The sequence below is a fragment of the Vicugna pacos genome, chromosome 11 (assembly GCF_048564905.1).
Source record: "Vicugna pacos chromosome 11, VicPac4, whole genome shotgun sequence".
NCBI classification, from domain to species: Eukaryota; Metazoa; Chordata; class Mammalia; order Artiodactyla; family Camelidae; genus Vicugna; species Vicugna pacos.
The window spans coordinates 3,903,448-3,923,030 of NC_132997.1; the positions used below are offsets into that span (position 1 = coordinate 3,903,448).

Below are 19,583 nucleotides of genomic sequence, written 5' to 3' on the forward strand. Positions count from 1 at the left end.
CAGATCCCTCCCTACTCTCTGCTCATCGTGTCCATCTGTATCTCTCCAATTTTCCCGTCCTCTCCACCCGCTCCCATCTTCTCCCTCCCTCCCTGTCCCACCTTCTCTCACAGAACCCAGAGAGGATCGCTGGCCCTCCTGCGCATGCGCAGTCAGTGCCAAGTGGTCCGCTGGTTGGAAGCTCCATATCCTAGCCGGGGATCGGGCCCAAAGTTTTCTCAACTCTGTCGCCCGGTAGGCCTTTGGTTCCTGTCTGGGGCCGGGGCCTCTGGCTGTGGAAGTGCAAGGTGGGGGGCTCCCGGAAAAGTGCTCAGGCGGTTGCGGGAGGGCGGTCCGCCTGTCACAGTCCCCAAGGGCGCCAGTCAGCCCGTGTTCAGATGAATTGCTCAGGCCAGACCCCTCTACCCGCGCCACCTGCCCCGGCGCCCCGGCCACAGCTGCCAAGGGCCAGGTGTGCACCTGCCACCTCTCACCCAGCCGGGATCCCCTCAGTCCGCGGCTGGCGTCCCCTTCCCCTCTCCCGCCCGCGAGTCCTCTCCTCCCTGGCTTCCTCTCCTTGGCCGCCGGCCCGTTCACGCCCCTGGGAGGGCTGTGTCCGGGCAGGCGGGGACTGCGGACTCTGACGGGGCGGGGGGCTGGGGCTGGGGCTGGGGCTGGCCTCCGAGCAGGGCTGCAGCCCCCGTCCCTCCCCTTTCCCTCCCCCCCGGGGCAGCCCTCCTCTCCCTTTCCGGCTCCCGGAGGACCAGCTCAGTGGCGCGGGCACTGCTCCCTGGGATGAGAGCCTCAGGCTGTAACGCCCTGCTTCTCCAGTTGGAGTCGGGAAAAGGGAGTCTCAGTGCTGAGCGAGCTTCTGTCTCCTCCCTCAGTTTTTCTGCTGCAGGTAAGTACCTTGAACACTTTCAGGTGTTATCATGGCTGTGCTTGTTGATGTCACGTGTTTTTATAGTGAGAGTGATTACAGTGGTGAAAGCAGGGCTTGGTTCTGTTAAAAATGAGCTGAAGGCATGAGGCTGTGACATCCTCCTTCCTTCCCTCTCCCAGGGTGAAAGGAGTGATCCTCGATTTTAAAAAGATAGTTACAGTCCCTAACTAGCCCAGCCCAGCTAGTGTGTGTTAAGAGGAACAGCACCACCAGAGGCCTTGGAGACCCAGGGATATTGCAGTCCTAAAGAGCTCCTGGCACTGTTTGGTTTGTTTTGGTTTTTTGTTTTTCTTAAATTGTGTGATAGACTAGTGGTATAAACAGAAAAATAATTGTCAAGAAATATTTCTTCATGTAACAGTGTTATTGTGATATAGTTCACACACCATGAATTCCATCCATTTAAATGGTACAATTCCGCAGCTTTTAGCATATTCACAGTGGTGCAACCATTATTATTCCAGAACGTTTTTATCCCTTCAGAAAGAGCAGTGGAAATTAATGACCTATCCACCCCTCCCCAGTGGTGGTTCTAAAGAAATTTCTTGGCTATTCTTGACCATAAATTCACTTGTTACATTCCAAGAAAAATCTGGTAGGAATTCTAATCAGAATTGCAATGAATCTGTCTATCAAAACAGGAAGAATTAATGTCTTTAAGGCATAAACTTCTTCTACCCATGAATATATCTCGGACCCTATCTTTTCCTCTGTCCAGAGCCGGGCTCATGGGAAGTCCTCACTACTTGTTGGGTTTGTGAATGATGAGATTCTACACATCGTTAGTTGCAGCTGTAGCCTTTCACAGAAGAGAAAAGTAACCTCAGTGAAGCAAGTGACTCTCTGATGGTCAGAAAGAGTGACAGCCAGTGCTGGAGTGACCCAGTGGACTTGGTGCTTGCAACCAGAATTCTCCACCACCTACAGCTAAGGGGATTAGAGTATTCTTTTACTTTTTCTTAATGGCGTTGCTTTTATTTTTACTTATTTTTTTAAATTATTTTTTATTTAAGTGTAGTCAATTTACAATGTTAGTTTCAGGTGTACAGCAGAGATTCAGTTATAAACATATGCATATGTATATACATATGTTTTAGATTGTTTTTAGTATAACTCATTACAAGAAATTGAATATATTTCCCTGTGTTATATAGCAGGTCCTTGTCATTTATTTTATATTTACTAATTTGTATCTGTTAATCCCCCCTTTCCTGCCTGCTAAACACAGTTTGCTTTCTATGTCCATGAGTCCATTTCTAGGAGCACCGTTTTTCCTAGTAATATATGTTCTTTGGCTGCTTTCGGTTTCAGTAATTCCATCTTATCGGTGGGCGCTTTTCTTCTGGTAGCCTTTATGTGGTTTGCACACGTGGTAATAGAGATCTGTAATTGGGAGAACTCCAGGCCTCGTGTAGTCCCTGGTACAGAGTGTCCACAGAATTGATGGTTGGACTGGGAAAAAAGCACAGTAAATGCTGGAATTTCCACTATAGTTGAGAATTCCAGGTTTCAATAACCTGTTTAGACAACCTTAATATTGGCTGCACCCATACTGGGTAATTGGTGGAAATTCATGGTATGGTGGTGTAGAGACGGGGCCTTATATGCTTCTTCTCTTTCTATTTTCTAACACTCATTCTCCTGGGCCTTCCAGATCCTCCCCTAGAAGTGCCCAGGGCTGGCTTGGTGCCGCGCTGAGGCAATATTTGTTAATAACGCCCTTTCCTCTTCTCCTCTGAGCCTCCGTTTCTTCCTGTGCACAATGAGGGCTTAGACTAGATAAGTACTTTTCAGTTTCTTTTAAAGCCATGTTTCCTTTGAGAAACAGAAAATGCAAATTTCTCCTATCAACCCAACCCTTTAGATTTTGATAAATCCTCTAAGGAGTTACATAGCTCTTTGTGAAAAATTGATGTGAGTTTGATTCCAGGTGACACAGAAAAGACTCTTCAGGGATTTATTGCAGGGAGAGGGCAGGAAAGGGGCAGTATGTGACACTTTCTAGTGTGAGCACTCGAGCAGGGACTTGGATTTAAATACGGTGTCTGATGTGGCCTCTCTCTAATCTTGTAGAATGTGATAAACTTTTCTACCTCAGTTTCTTGATGGGTCAAGTTGGGGTGATAATATTTTAAGGCTTCTGTGAAACATTATACACATAAGACATTTGTGTCTCGGTAGAAACAAGATCTGCTAGGGATTCAGGGATTTGTTTAAAAAAAACTTCTTGTCCATAGCACTCTGTCTGTGTGTATTTTGAAGTTCCTGGAGGGTGAGGGTGAGTCTAAAGTCCATCGTGGGACAGGTGGCCCCTATTTCTCCATGCCCCAGTTTACCCGCTACTCCCCAGTCCTCTTCCTCAGTCCAGGATGAAGTTCCCTAGTAGATTTACACAGAGGTCTTGTGGAAATGGCTCTTCATTTTATTGTTTCACCAAGAAGGGCTGCCATCATGATCTCTGTGGTCAGGTTTTGAAGGGCTGCCATCATGATATCTGGTAAGAATTCTATGCAATTGGGAGTTTCAATTTAATGAAAAGAAAAAAATTACAAATAGAAAATTAGAACAAGGGTGGTGACAGGGGCTCTTTTAAGTGGACACCATTAGCTTTGTTAGCTTCAGGTGCTGCGGCCTGTTGCCACGAGGACCCATCCTCTTGCTCTGAAGTTGGAGAGACTAGTGGGTTCAGTGGGAATGTTAACTGAGTGTATCTCATGGGCTGGGCATTGTCCTATTTGTACTGTGTGTTCCTTATTTGAGACAGTGAGCTCACCTAACCTCAATGACCTCTTTAAAATATTAGACTTTTTATTTTGAGATGTAATGTAGATTCCCATGTGGTAGTAAGAGATTATATGGAGAGGGCATGTGGACACTTTGCCCAGTTTTCTTAATGGTTCCATCTTGCAGTGTTGGGGTACAATTAATTACTGACTCACTAACAATTTGAGGTTTGTGTTATTGCCGTTATTTCTATTCATGATTAAACTGGGGCTTAGAGAAGCACACAGGCCTGCCCAGGTCACCCACATTGTTAGTGCAGAGTCGGGTGAACATGGGCTTGGGATTTCCAGGCAGTACCATTATGATGGCTTGTGGCAGGGAGCAGCGTTCACTTTGAATGTTTATTCATTCATTCAACAAACATTTATTGAGTAATCTCTGTGGGTCAGATGCTTTCTTAGGGTTATCTGATTCTTCAGCAGTATTGAGAATCAGGTAATATTAATATTTTTAATCTGAGAAAATTAGCTCTGTGAGTTTATAACCCACCCAAAGGAAGTATAGCTCATAAAGGAGGGATAGAACATTTGAACAGTCACCTCCTTTTATGCAGGTGGTACCCTAGGCATTTTACATTTGAACACATCTGTAATCCAGATATATTCTTCTAAGGCAAAGATTTTTTTTAAATGAAGTATAGTCAAGTTTACAATGTTATGTCAATTGCAAGGTGCTTTTAGACTTTTGAATTAAAAAATACATTTTCAGCTGGGTAATTAGGTGTATTTATTTGTTTCATTTTTAAAATGAGGTACTGGGGTTTGAACCCAGGACGTCATACATGCTAAGCATGTGCTCTACCACTGAACTGTACACTCTTCCCCAAGGCAAGTTTTCTTATCCATTATTATGAAGCTTAAGGGTTCAAATAAATTGGATAGAAATCCAGATCTTTTGATACTACTGTGGTCCTTTTCTTTATATTCTGCTGAAGGGGGTTGGGGAAAGCATTTCCTTTGTTCATTTCTTTATTCAGCATTTTTGAGCAGTGACTTTGCATCAGGGCCTTGCTAGGTGCTTGGAAATATAAAATAAGAACTGACCCTTCTCTGCAGAGGCAGGAAGCCTAGGCCAAAAGCTGGGTAATGTGATCCGAGCTACAGTGGCCATGTGCAGACTCTGAGGACAAACTGTACCGTTGGATTTGCTTTGGCTTCCCTTGCTTTCTGGCTGGTACACACCAGGTCACCGCAACCCAGATGGGCCCGTAGCACACAGCAGATTATGTACCTCGATCTCCTCTCCCCTCTCGGCAGGGCCTGCAACATGAGCATCCCTGACTACGTGCAGTGTGCTGAGGACCACCAGACTCGTCCCGTTGTGGTCCAATCCATAGAGATCATCTCAGAGGAGAATTTCTTTTGCATCTATCAGCTACTCACCTTGGTGAGCCATATCAGCCCATGCGGCTCACAGTGGACACACTGTATGCACTACAGGCACCACTATGTGCCCGACAATGGGTGGAGCATCTTCCAGACCCACCGCAAGGTCGTGGGCCTTGTCACCATTACCGACTGTCTCTCTGCCAAGGCCTTCGAGAAGCTGCACGTGCAGAGGGGCTGTATGGCACCTCGTTCAATGAGTCTTAGCTTTTGTCTTTGTGCAGCATGGGGAGGTAACCGAGCAGCCGCGCACCGAAGTTGCCCTCAAACTAAGAGGACTGCAGGGTGGTGGAGAAGAGGATCGAGGACTTCACTGACTCACTCTTCATCTTGCTCAAGTCCAAGTGGCTGGATGGTGGCCCCAAGATATCTGGGGACAAGATCCCCCTCCTCTGCATCCCGTTTGAGAAGGAGGAATTCATGAGACTGAACACAGAGAGCAGGTAAGTTTACCTGGAGGCCAGCCCACCCTGGCTGTGTGCCGGATTGCTTCCCTACATCCAGAAAGGGATCAGCAAGGAAGAAGTCTGTCTTGTAGCCAAGGGGAGGGGAGGTGCAGCCCGCCGCTTTACAGATATTTCAAAGAGAATCCGCCTTTGTTTCAGAGAGATCCTTTTAGGGTTAGTGTGGACCCTTACTCCCGCTTTACAGCCAGGAACATGGTGGGAACCCTGGAGTTGCTGTCCAAGAAAGTAGCCAAAGCCACGGATGCTAGGAGCACTGGGGAGGAGGCTGGACTGAGCTGAGATGTGCTGTAGGTCAAATGCACATTAGACGCTGAGGCTTGTCTAGTAAAAGTACATAAACTATCCCTTTACTTCCTATATTGATTACATGTCAAAATGATAGTATTTAACATACAGTAGATTAAGTAAGATCTGTTCTTAAAATCACATTCTAGTATTTGTTTTTTGTTTGTTGGTTTGTTTCTTTGTTTAAAATTTTAAACGTGGCAACTGGGAAACTTTCTTTACATGGCTCTCATTTCATTTCTGTTGGGCAGCCTGTCCTGGGACAGTCTCATCCCTTTGCTTATAGATGAGATGCTGAACCCCGAGAGGCAAAACGAGGCGCTGGTTTAGCTGCTGCTGGATCCGCTGTCACCTGCCTCCCAGGCCCAGCACCTTTTCAGCTCAGGCAGTCTCTTCCTGCCCGACAGCCACCATGCCATGTTAGGACATCAGAAACACCGCCAGGGACTTCTGAATGAACTCCTTATGCAGGGAAAGGCGTATCACGGTGTTTGGGACAGAGCAGGGAAATGTTCATTCTCAGTTTGTCCCTGTGATTAAGTCAAAGGCCCCACTTTGCCTCGGAAGTACAGACGAGCTCTTCTGGGCTGCCTTCCCCCCCACCTTCTGCTCTGTTTCCCTGTGTATCTATCGTGCTGTCCCTCGGGCAGAAGAGGGTGAGATGCCTTTGCCGAGACGTGGTCCCCCTTTTCTGGGGTGAGTGAGGGAAGCTGTGTCCACCTAGCCTACGGCCTCTGTCCTTGAGTCTGGAGAGGGCTCATGGTGGTCCCACAGGTGACGGTCAGAGGACCTGGCATGTGCTACCAGGCCCGCTTTGGAGGAGGTGCTCTGTGATTCTTGAACTTACGTAAGATCAGATCCTACTTTCTGGTTGTTGGTAAGTTGGAGGAGAAGATGCTAGAGAATTGATAAATAGAATGTCTAGACCAGCCCTGTGAGTGAAAAGCACGGGGGACCCGAGTCCCACCTGCGAGAGCCCACCTAGCAAGCTCTGGATGAATATTCTGTTCCTCCCCGGACATACCTCTATGGCTTAAGGAAGAGGAGAGGCATGTCGTGGCCATGATCTGTACTTGTCCTCACAGGGCCCTGTGATCTACATGCCCGCAATCCCCATCTACTTCTTGGAGATGAGCTGACATGTTTAGGAGCCTGGGCACTGCTGAGGGCATAGCTGCCAGCACCGTGCTACACAGAGTCTGGCTCCGTTCACCTCATCTGTCAACTCCTGCTGAGGCCCCAGACATTAGTCAAGGTAGGTTCATCAGCGAAACCTAAGCAGGGACCTTCTTCTCCCCCTGGACAGACTGGTGAGTGAGAAGTGGAAGCCTGGAGCCCTGCCCCAGACCCCACGCCAGTGCCACTTCTTTTGTCATAGGAGGCACTGGTGACATTTTTGCTCAACAAATGCTTGTCTCTGAGTCTGCAGACCCACCAGAAAATGCCAGCTTGTTTTTGCCTTTTGAAGTCTGCCCTTGGGACTTAGCGTAGTAGCCGGATGTGTACTTAGCCCACAGTGGTTCAGCGCATTAAACTTCCCTCCTTGTGGGTCTGTCTGTTCTGGTACCATAAGGGCTCAGCCAGCATCTGAACGTCAGTGAGATAACGCGGCCAGTGAGCTAGGGTCAAGCATATTCTCCTCCAGTCACTTCTACTCCATTGTTGCTTTTACTATTCCACAGTCATTAATTTTTTAAACAATGCTTTGGTGCAGGAGCAGAGCCTCATTCTCTCCTGCTACTCTTGGTGGAAGTGAGTAAATCTGTCCAGACTGAAATGCGACCAAAATTTGTAGCTCAAAAGCTGCCTCGACGCTTGTAGGTGGAATTTTGGTTAGGGGCGCTGAACACGTTGTGGTCCCCTGGCAGCGCCGCTCCCCTCAGGCCCCTGCTTTCCCTGGAGCAGGAGGTGAGGGTGGGTCTCACCATCCCCACGTCCCTGACCTCACACACTCACGTAAATTCTTGTACATGCAGTCAAAATCATTTTTGTTCTTGTGTGTTTCTAATTTTCTCTTGTTCCTCTTTTCTTTTTTCTTTATTCCTTTTTCACTTGTACTGCCCAGTGAACATGTTGTTGCTTCTGAAAATGTGGGCTGTGCACACCCTGCATTGGAAATAGCCAGATTGCCCTCCGTGCGTCTCCATCGCTTTAAAAAGCAACAACTTAACAGCTGTTTTGATCCATCTATTATCTTAGTCATTTTTTAATTTTCTAATTTTTTGGAATATTTGCTTTGTTAGCTCATCACCCACTGGTGTTTGATACCTGTTGAAATCCTTGCTTTTGAGGAACATGTTTGGTCGTCCTTTTATTTGGTGACAAATGCGCTCTTATTAAATTTGTTTGATTGTTTTGTAGAAGTAAGATGCGATTTGATTTAGGCGGCTGCTGAGGCATTCTTTTCATGGAGTATTTAAACTTGTAAGGTTTAATTCTGCAGCATTTTGCTCGATTCCTGCTTTTACACAAACGTGCTCGGCACGCGGTTCCTGGCTGTCGCTGTGTGACGTGCGTGACGGCGCTTCCTGGCCGGCGGTCACTGGAGAGGAAGTGGCCGCCACGGAGGTGACAGCTGCAGGGGCCGCTGTTGGAGGAAGTGGTCACCGTTTGGTTCTTTAATTTTTTTTTTTTTTTACATTCAACTTCCCCGTGCCATTTACATTACTTTGCCTTCATAAAGGGGCAGAATTGGGTCTAAAATCCATGCCACTATTTTGTTCCCTTTACGAGGCTGGTTTTTCTGAGTATCAGGACAACATGGCCTTCTCCTAAGTAGCTGGCTCACCTGGATCTGTTGGACACAGGGACTGCTAAAAGGGCCGTAGCTTCCTCTCTGCTCCAGCCAGTGGGCATTCAGAGCTGGGTCTGTGGTTTGCCTCAGCAGCCGTGCAGACCTCCCTGCCTCGGCCTTTACTTTTAACCCATGTTGGCAGTAAAGAGCTGAATCCGTTTCTGTTGCAGCTGACGTCCACCACTGACGGCCGTGTCGTTAGTTTGTGTTAGTCAGTCTCCAACACCCCAGACAACCGTGAAAGAAGATGATTTGGCAGACCTAGGACCTTGGATTCTCACCCCTACCCTGGTTCATCTCACCTGGCGGAATTGTTTGGTCACCACCATCATGCTGACCATGAGGCCTTGTTTCTCCTTTCATGCTTTGGTCCAAATGTGGACACTTCATTTTTCACTGAATTTGTCTCGCTTGAGACAGGCCAGAATATCTGAATGAGTCCATCACATTCTGGGTGGGGAACAGAACAGAAGTAAGTGTCACAAGTAGATGGAGTCTAGGCTGTCCGGGTTGGCAAATGCAGGCTGGGATCTGTGATGGCCGGGCTGTACCTTGGACACAGGCCTTTCCCGTGGCCCCTGAGAGCCCATGAGTTGAAGTGATAACAGCCTTGCATGGGTTCCCTCATCCTCATCTGCTCATTGGCAAGTGTGTCTGCTAATTAGGAGCTCCCCCAGACCTTGGGCCCTTCAAAGCTCAGACCACGGGAGAACCTTGAGTCCCTCCTCCTGGGACTCCTGTGTGAGAATCCAGTGCCTTCTGAGGTGAACAGCGGCAGGAGATGCCTCCCCCTCCAGGGAGCACCCTACGGAGGACTGTTAGTGCACCATGCTGTGAGTTTGTGTGTTTCCGGCCATGGTCCCTGCAGAACTACACTTGAGATGGGCTTATTGACGGACTGATTCCGGGGCAGGGCTGGGGGGGACGGAACAGTGGAAATTGAATGTGACCTCAGACACCTCGGTGGGTGCTGGGGCTGTTACTAAAATGGGGAGTCTGGGAGATACCTGCCAGGAATGGAATTCCAGAGTAAATGGTGGACATGAGGCATTTTTAAGATGCCATTTGTCATCCAAGTTAGGACTTCAAAGAGGCACTCGGGTCGATGAGCCTGGGGCTCAGGTGAAGGAGCCGTACTAGAGATACATTCTTAGCTGCTGTTCACAGCCTTGCATGTGAATTAGATCATCTCGAGGGCTGCAGACTGAGGCTGAGGTGGGGTAGGACTGTGTCTGGATTGGAGGAAAGCCCAGACCATGCAGCTTTGGTGTGTCAGTCAGTGGCGTTTGCCATTGTCAAAGCAATGCCAGTTATCCTTAAGGGGCCGGGGGCTGGGCAGGACCAGCCAGGAAGAAATCTGAAGGGAGGGTCATGGCCAAGTGTGCGTCTTGGGAAGGTGCAGAGTCTGCAGGGTCCGGGAGGATAGACTCCTCAGAAGCTAGAGTTGGAGTGAGGAGTGGGGAGAAGTTTGTCACAATCACCTGTGAGGGAGGGAGGGAGGCCTTGGGAGCCCCACCATACCGGACTCGTTTTCCCATGAACAGAAGGCAGTTAGACAGAGGATCTGAGGTGAGAAGGGATGGGCACTGGGAGGGGAGCCAACCTGGAGAATGGTGCTTGGAAAGTTCTGGAATAGTCTCCCTGAAAAATAGAGTTAAAAATACCCAGACTCTTAAGAACATTGTTAGTGACTTGGGAGGAGGCAGTTGTTTTTCTGGCCTCCTAAGGGTAAGGCATGTATCCAGGGATACACAGAAGATACGGGTAGTCTGTTTCAGGGGCTTGATCATTACCGGGGGAACAGTGCAAGTTTAAAGGGGGAGAAGGGCAGCGGAGGGAAACTAGCCAGGCCCCGTGTCACGTACCAGTCGGCCGCCCTACTTGCGTGTTGCATTCACATCCATGCCTCCCAGGTGGGCGGTGGCAGCCCCCTTTTGCGGTTTGGGAAGCCTTCTCAGAGGGGTTAAGGAATTGGTCCATTTAGCGGCTAGTAAATGCTGTAGCAGGATTCAAGCAGGGCCTTGTCAGACTTCAAGGGCATGTTCTCTCTACTGTTTCCAGTACTTCCCTGTTATACTTGGAATGGTGAAGTGGGTCAGTTTTGGAGCCTTTCAGGAAAAGTATGATTTAAGCGCCTCTGGACCGTTTTACAAAGCTCAGCGTTGTTTGATGGTTCTGAAGCACGCAGTGATTTTCGCCCCACAGAGGTAACGTCTAACTCCTTTGTCGATGTCGTGGTTGCAAATGATGTACAGGTTCAAAACCACACTTCGCAGCTTCTGAAGGGAAACTCTCCAATTCTCCCTTGATCCGCTTTCTTCCACGGGATGTAACTGTGCTGCAGCATAGGCCTGAGCTTTCCGTATGGAGTGAGGGTTTAATATCCGATGTTAGCATAAAACGGTCAGATGAAGAAAATCGACGTTGACAATTTATTTTTGGGTTTCATTAGTCAAGATATACTATCAGTTAATGGCCCATATTACAAATGAAATTGAGTACAGGACATTGCATTTCTTCCTTTCTATTTAGAGTTCTCTTACAGAATAATGTTGCCTGCTTTGGAACATCAGCTGCACCACTCACGGCACCTATCAGTGTGTTGGTGTGATTGCACTTACAGAGTGAATGTAATCTGGGCTTCCTCAGCCCCGAACACTTCAGTGCAGAATCACGGGCTGTAGCCATCTGTTAGTCACGCAAATACTTCTAAAATTATATGATGCTAGAAAAGGAAGAAGAGAGAGAGAGAGATTGCCTTTATCAAATTTCCTTTCAGTTCTAACTGCAAACTGTTGTTGAGCAGCTCTGGTTTCCTTTGGATATGAATATATACATTTCTTTGCATGTAACCTGGGTTTTGGACTAGAACACCAAGTTTTTGCTGTCCCCAAGCCACAAAAATAGTAGCCAAATTGGACCCGTGTGAAATAGTTTATAGTTTTTTCTGAGAATGTATCCTTGAATTTGGGACTTGGGCTGTGATTTTTGCGTTTTGCTTCCCCCACCCGTCTTGTAATCTCTCACTCCTTCCCACGTGGCCCCCAAGGGTTCGTGGACTCAAAGGAGCGGGCAAACACCCAGTTGGTCACCATGTACTGCTGCTATAGATAGAGGCCAGACAAGACCTAAAGGACATTATCAGAGAGGACTTCCTGGAAGAAATGGGCTCTACATTCAGTTGTGAGGACAGAGTAAGAGTCAGCCAGGAGAAGGAGTCAAGAATGTGGCTCAGGTCGCAGGTGCAGCCCGGGTAGAGGCCTGGAGGCTTTTGGCGTGGGGACCTGGGGAGAGTGCCCTGTGCGGTCCAGGGTGGAGGGAGCCCCTGCTGGGGAGGACACTGGAGAGAGTCCGTGGTGTAGGGCTTTGGAAGAAGTTGAGTTTTACTAGAACTGACACAGTAGGCAGTGAAGGGTGTCAACAGCAAGTGACCCTAAGGAAAGGTACTTCTGGTTTTGCTTCAGATATACTACAGACAAAAGGGTCGGGATGGGCGAGAGCAGGTATGTCAGTCCCTTTGAGACCCAACCCGTCATTCATTTATTCATAACACGTGCACTTCAGTGAGTCTAGGGGAGACAGAGTGTAGCCACATTAGTAAGCAAAATGTATTTGCTTCTTGAGAACTTAGCATTGTCAGAAGTTGACTTAGCCTAGAATGTTTTAGGAAGAGAGGAACAAATTGTGGAGGTTGGAGGGAGGGAAGGCTTCCTTGGGAAACAGTCAAAATGAGCCTGGAGGCAAGTGGGAAGTAGGAGCAGGTCTGGGGGCTCCTGAGGTCACTGGGGACCTATGTCCTGAGATGAGACTGGGCGAGCAGGGCCTGGGGTGGGGCTAGAACTCTACCAGGGAGCCTCTGAAGTGTTTGAAGTGGGATTGATGTAATCAAATTTGTGCTTTGGGAAGGCTGTCATGGCTCTGTGTATCTGTGTGTAGCGGGGAAGAGGGGGAGGGTGCCACCAACTGGGGGATCATTAGAAGGCCATTCACAGGCTGGGATATGGGCATCGGGGCTACTTCGGGATGGCAGGGGCAGTGTGGATGCCGGCTTTCCTTATGTGGGGCTTGTTACCGGGGCTGCCCTAGAGGCACCTTGTGGCTGGAAGGAAACGGATGGAGGCCGCCAGGTGGACATTCCTCTTCTCTCCTTCCATGCCTAGTGTGATGATCTTAGCTCAGCCAACATTTGGAACAAAAGAGCTAATCTCCCGGGTTGCCCAGGCCTTTGTTGAGCTCCTTCGAGTGAGATCTGGTAGGATTTAGGTTTGTGTTCATATCTGGATGTTCACTTAGCTAGAAACGTCCTGTCATTTTGATTTCCATAGGGGTTTTTATTCCTGATAAAGACTGCTTTCTTGGTGAGAGGAAAATTAATACAGCTGTTGTCTTTTTCAAAAAACATCATATATTTTAAGAACTTTAATATTCAAAAGAATAGGAATATAAAAATATTTAAGGAAGACTTTGGTGTGGTTTCTTTGCTTTCTGAGCTAATGTGGAGTTAGAGCCATTGCATTACTTAATAGCACATCCTTGCCAGTATTTAAAGAGCTGTTAGTGAGCGCCCCAGGCCCCACCTCTCAGAATCGTTAAAGTTTGCTCTGAAATAGTGAGGTCATAAAGGTCTTGTTTTCAGAAATCAAAAGGTTTTAAATACGCACCATAGCTCCATTTATAAAATAATAATAAGTTCAAAATTAAGAAAGTGGAGGATAATTGATTTTTTTTAAAGCCTAAACATAAACTTTCTTGTGCTAATGTTGCAACTGGAAATTTTGAAAAGAAAAATCCTACTGCAATATCATCTACGTGGTATATATATATCAGTTTCACGCTTGAAAAGTAACTGCGCAGTGGTTTTCAAAGTCAGGAGCATTCCAGCTGAAATACTGGCAGTGGTGGCTGCTGGTTTTCAATGGAAGAGCCTAAATTTGCCTTCTTAGCTTTTTTTTTTTTTTTTTGTACTGAGAAGGTTGAGTAGTGCTTTGCCAGCATGATTTTCGGGCAATTTGAGGTCAGATGTCGTGTACCAGCAGTGAGATATTTCCATGCATTTTATTTTCTGGACATCACCAGGGCACATGTGGGGTTTGTGCCTGCAGGCTGGAATGCTGTAGGACTCCCTGATCCATCACCGTTATGTCCTGGTGCTGCTCCAGTCAGTGAATGATTTTCTGTGACTTGGAGGTAATGTGGTCTGATGGAGATGATCAGATGTGCAGTTAAAGTGCTATTAATTGAAATAAGAGTAACCTAGACACATTGCTCTAACAATACAGGATGAGGGAGGAGGATTGGCTGAGCTGCTTGCAGTGGGGTGTCTTCTCAGGTGACTCCCTCACCGTGATTCCTGCCAATATCCGCCCCAGCCCTGCACGGTAGTCCTGCCGAAGCAAGCAAGCACTTTGCTCAGAAACGCACTGAATTTCCTTGTGCCTCTGTTTGTTGGCTTTTTTTTTGAAAGCACATTTTGCCCTTTGCTTAAATGCCATCCATGCTAGTCACCTCTTACACTCATTTTTCTGGACCTCGTCCATAAATAGCTGCTGAATGGATGAACAGAATGTAGTATCTCCATGTAGTGGAACATTATTCACACTTAAGAGTGAGTAAAAAAGAAAAAAAAAGAGGAGAATGAAAAAGCCACCTGTTTTGGGAATTCCACCCTGACTCTTCAACCCACACTTTTCCGTTCGAAACCCAATCACTTATGCTCCACTCTACTCTTTTTGATAGTACTTACCACCTTCTAATAATCTTTAACGTTTCCAAAAAAAAAAAAAGAAAGAGATGCTGATACCACTTCAAAATATACAAGCCTTGATAACAGCTTGTTATTTGAAAGGAAGCAGACACAAACGGTCACAAATTGTTGATTTCAGTGATCTGAAATGCCCAGAATAGGCACATGCAGAGGCAGAGAGCAGGTGATGGTTGGAAGGGGCTGAGTGGAGGGGGATTAGGGAGTGAATGCTAGTGATAGGGGGATTCTTTTGGGCTGATGAAGTGTTCTGGAAATAGAAGTTGATGAGGGCTGCACAACCGTGATTGTGCAGAAGACTGCTGAGCGCTGTGTCTGGGAGTGCCTGTCGTTGGGGCATCTTTATTTTGTTCTCATTCTGCAATGTGAAGTGCCATCTTCTGCTGTGGTCATTCTACTCCTGTGAGTGGTGAGGGTCAGAGACTTTGTAGAGTTCTGTTCCTTTTCTCCCTCTGGCTGAGTGTAGGCAAAAAAATTTAAGCCTGAGAAGTGCTCCATCTGCAGAAATGTCTTTCAGTTTTGCCTGGTGTAAAAATCTTGAGAGCTTTTAACCGTTGAGGCTAGTCTGTGGGGGTAAATAGCCCATGAAGCCTGGGTGAGCCCGGGAAGAGCCGGGCTTCCCTCCCAGACACAGGTGGGGATTTCACCCCCTTTCAGGCAGTGAAGGGCCCAGACCCGTGAGCAGAGTTGACAATCGTGAATATTTACGTGTATCCGCTGCTTCATCTTGGATATTAATTTCAAGCTGAGTCAGTTTGTGGCGGCAGCCTCATCCTACATCAGGAATTTATAGTATCTGCTCTTTGAGGTGAAGACCTGACAGACTTGATTATTTAACAGTCTGCCTTGAATTGATATCTCAGATTCCTTTGTGAAAAGCAAAACAGCAGAAATACAGACGTCCTTTAATGCCAATGTGGCCTGGAACAGGTTTAGTCTCTGTGCCTCAGTGGCCTTATCTGTGGGTGGGGAAGATGATAACAGTGCTTCCCTCAGAGGAGCTGGTGAGGGGAGAGTGAGAAGCACAAATGGAGGACTTACACGAGATGTTCATAAATGACCGAATTTAGTGCTCTCCGCCTGGTGAGGCCTGAGGTGCAGAGATGTCAGAACAGAGCAGTCCTAGCCGGAGCTCGATACGTGATGGTAGCTGTTATGATCAGTATCACCACTGTGGTTTATCAGGTAGTTTTAAGACTTGGTAATATGATTTCATGAATAATGTTAAAAGACTAGACATCTCAGATCCAGTTTACATAGTCCTCAAGATTTCTTCTGAGAATTGGATGGTTTCTTCCCCATCTTAAATCTGAGATGAGTCTCTAAAAAATTCCCTATTCCTCCATCTTTTTGCTTTAATTCTCTATTTCTTACAAAACAAAGTTTTTAGATGGAGTTACTGGGGACTGAACTGAGGGCCTCATGCATGCTAAGAACATACTCTCCCAAATGAGGTATAATCTCTTCCCTGATTTTTTTTAAAATTTACATCTTAGTTTTCAGAGGTTAGAGGCCTCTAATTCTTTTTCTGGAGACTTGTCCATGAACCTGTAAATCTACAATTAATGGACAAAATTTGGTTTATTAAAAAAAAATCTATAGAATATTCTGCAATCCATCCAAAAGGAAATTCTCATGGACTTAGAATGTTTCTCCTTTAAGGTGATATCTCCTGTTTGGTCGAGCTTAATTTATTAACTGCCATCCTCCTCATCATCATGACCAAACTCGCTGTGAGTGGACGCCTAACTGAGGCTAAAATGCTTTGCTCATATTTTACTTCATAGCAGGTGTTTGATTGTAGGTATCAGTGTCTCCTTTTTTGTAGCTGAGGGATTGAGAGATGGGTCAGCTTGCCCCAAATCACACGCAGCTGGCGGTGGCTAGCTCGATGCTGGAATCCAGGCTGCACAGGATGAATTCTCAATTGCTCCTCTAATCAGCCTCCCGTTGAGTGTTTTCCCGAACTCCTGTGAGTCCATAAATGACCGATTTTAGCTATCTCAGCCTGATGAGGTCTTCAAAGGAGAGACACCAGTGAGAATGTGAGGCAGAGTGACATAAATTAAAATTGTACATTTTCACAAATGTTTTATTCTCAGGTAATGACTTTAAAGGTAATATTTTTTTAATTTAGTGCTTTGTGAGAACTAAAAACAAAACATTTAAAATAACTATTGTGCAAGAGAGAAGTGGTCTTTGAAAGTCCAACTGTTGCTAATGATGTTACTTGTTTTTTCTAGTGGTGTTTATTTACTGAAAAATTTCCAAACACTGAATTTGTTTTATGTAGTCTTAGTATGAAAGAAAACTTTGTCAGTGAGTATTGTAAGTAAAATCCTTACTCTTTTCTTTCCTGATGATGAATATCTTAGTTGTTTACCTGGCTTAAGTATATTTCATCATTTGTGAAATTTGAGTAATATGGTTTACCTTGTCTGACTGTGAGAGCTGGACGCCTTGTATACAAAGCACCGTATAGGTGCTTAATAAAAATGTGCTGTCACAGTGACTGATAGTTTAGAAGTATCAACTCTGAATACTAAAAAGTGTAGCTTATTTCTGATGCATATTCAATATGTATATATATGATATACATTAATATGGCTTAAAGAAACTAGGATTCAGTTTTTTTATAAGTGCAGTATGAAGCTTTATTGAAATCTGTGTCATTCTAGTGAGACAGGGACTACTTAAATTGCCTTAAGCAGACGACCTTGAAGATTATTTACACAGAATGTGTATTGTTACAGCTCAGAATTCATGTTGCCGTGTAACCATCCATCAGACATTTAATTTCTCGGGATTCTGACCAGAACCATTAAGTTTAGAAAAATCCACATTGATTATTTTCAGGGAATAAGCTTCTCTCTTTTGTGATTAAAGAATATTTTGATTTTTTTCTGCACTCTTTTCAGGTTTTAAAATTTCAAAATTTTGATTTGACATGTCACTTTTTTAATAGAGAGAATAAAGCTCATGCTGTTTTAATATGTAAATAAATGTTTTTGTATTTCAACAAACTTGTATCATTTTCTGGCTCTTTGAGAACTATTTTGCAAGATACTTAGATTACCTACTGTTGGAGAAATACAGACGTGACTTCTATGAATATAGGCGTAGTACAGTTCTGTTGGTTTTTACTACAGTGCAAGACATGAGACCTAGGAGAGCTTTGCTGCTGATTGCCAGGAGGACAGATCTCAGGTCTCAGTCTCCCCTCATGTAAAATGAAGTGGCTGGACTGGAATCTTTCCACTTCTAAGATGAATTTCCATGAGCCTATGTATTTTGTTTATATTTAGGAGTATTAGCAATATCAGATTAAATACTGAATACCCGTCCATTCCCCCGAAGCAAAGTGCAGTATATGCTACATAAGCTTCTAGTTACCTGATTCTCGTTTCTCATCCTACAGTCAATTTTTGTGTTGCATGTTTCCCGGCAACCTGGAAGGTCTTTTTAGCCATAGGTGGCGCTGTTGCAACTTTTTACAGTCTTAATTTTTCTGTTTGTAAAATAAGGCTTAAACAATGTGATTTTATTTTGATTTCTTTGCTTAATGCTTCAGAATAGCACAATGTCCATTATGTCTTTCTACCTGGAAAAATTTTTCTGCTTATATCATAGTTTTATTCTGTTATCTCGCTGTGAACATTTCAGACTTGCTGTGCAAACAATGGCAAAATCGGCCTTTTCTTCTAGTGTTAGAAACCAGTGAGCCGGGATTTTATAAAACAGCTAGAAGCTGCCTCTGGAGCACCATAAAGCTGAAAAGTGTGTTGAGTTCCCTGAGTATTGACCCCGCCGCTGTGTGTTAATTGGTGGCAGTTGATTTGGTACATATATGAAGGGGTGTAGTTTCTTGACTTGGGTTTGCCTGCACGTGCTGCCACTGAACCACGTGATCCTGAGTCAGCTCGTTCTGAGTTTTCCCCTTGTCTGTGAGAAGGGGACGCTCATATCTGCTTTGTAGAATTGTGAGAATTAGTAATTATGTAACGTGTTTAACACAGTGGGTACGTCAAGAGAGCTCATAAACTTTAGCTGCTGTTTTGTGTGAAGCCATCATTTTATAGTCTTTGGTAATTACAAAGAAACAAGAAAATAAGAAAAGCTGATTTTATGATGAAAGATATTTGAGGAGGTTCCATAATTCCTACACCCATAATTTAGCATCAGCAGAGTCAGAACTGTTACACAGTCGCCCTGGACCAACGTTAAGCCACAGAAATTTTTGTTACTTCATATATGTTGGGGCCTAAGGGGAACCAATACTTATACACATGTTGTCTCCAGCAGCCAACTGAGAGATGACACAAAAGAGTAGGCAGGCGTTAAATGTCTTCTTTGTTACTGATGAAGCCACGTTCTCCATGAACTTCAGGGCTGTGGGTAAATGAGTGTCATGATACTGTGTCCCAGAAGTAGAGACTCACCCTGTCCCAGGTATCTCTGGGCCACAACAAGCCTTCCCTTGAGAGAATCTGCCCCATCATGCACAGGGCTGTTCTGCCATGGAGCTGAGCATCCAGGGTGCTTCCCTAGGGTGGCCAACACTGGAGGGAAAGGAAGGGTTTCACATGCCCTGCTTGTCTCCCTGGAATCACAACTCAATCTGTTAATGTGAGGAGGGCTAGCTGTGGGCCAGGGGTCAGGGCTGTGAAGGGAGTAGCACTCTGCATGACCCAGAGGAGTGGGGAGGAGGTATCCCTTCCATCAGTTTAAACAGGTGGTGGGATGGAACAGAAGGGTGCACCCCAAGAGTTTATAAAAGGAGAAATAAAAATTTCCTTTGGGTATTAGTCTAGCCAGGAAACACAGAAGATGATTAGGAAGGAGACTTGTAAACCACTGTAATATTAATTTGACATTTGTTGAGCACCAAAAATGTGCTACATTCTTTTCTGAGTGTTTTACAGAAATGAATCCTTCAATCTTGTCAACAAGCGAGTAAGGAAGGTTTGATTGTTATCCCAGTTTTACAGTGTGGAAATTAAGGCACACAGAGGGTAAGTTGGCCAAGGTCACAGAACCAGTAAGTGGCAGAGCAAGTATTTTCACCCTGGCTGTATGGTATTGTGGCTCCCAGAATGGGCTTTGGGTGTTTAGATGTATCTGCATCCCTCGATTTCTGTACGTCTGTGCCTCAATTAGCCCATAAAGGACAGGGAAAGGAGAGTTA

At 45.6% G+C, this 19,583-nt stretch overlaps 1 protein-coding gene across 2 annotated transcripts in view; it reads left to right on the forward strand.

Annotated features, from left to right (window-relative positions):
* Positions 1–5,328: 5,328 nt before the first annotated feature.
* LOC140699574 (trafficking protein particle complex subunit 9-like) overlaps positions 5,329–19,583 on the forward strand; it is a 133,859-nt gene continuing 119,604 nt past the window's right edge. For both annotated transcript variants that reach the window (XR_012077770.1, XM_072972235.1), the window contains exon 1: positions 5,329–5,534. Coding sequence is in view for 1 of the 2 variants with exons in the window: in XM_072972235.1 (XP_072828336.1) it covers positions 5,512–5,534 (23 nt within the window). In the remaining variant the exon portion in view is untranslated. The remainder of the gene's footprint in view (positions 5,535–19,583) is intronic.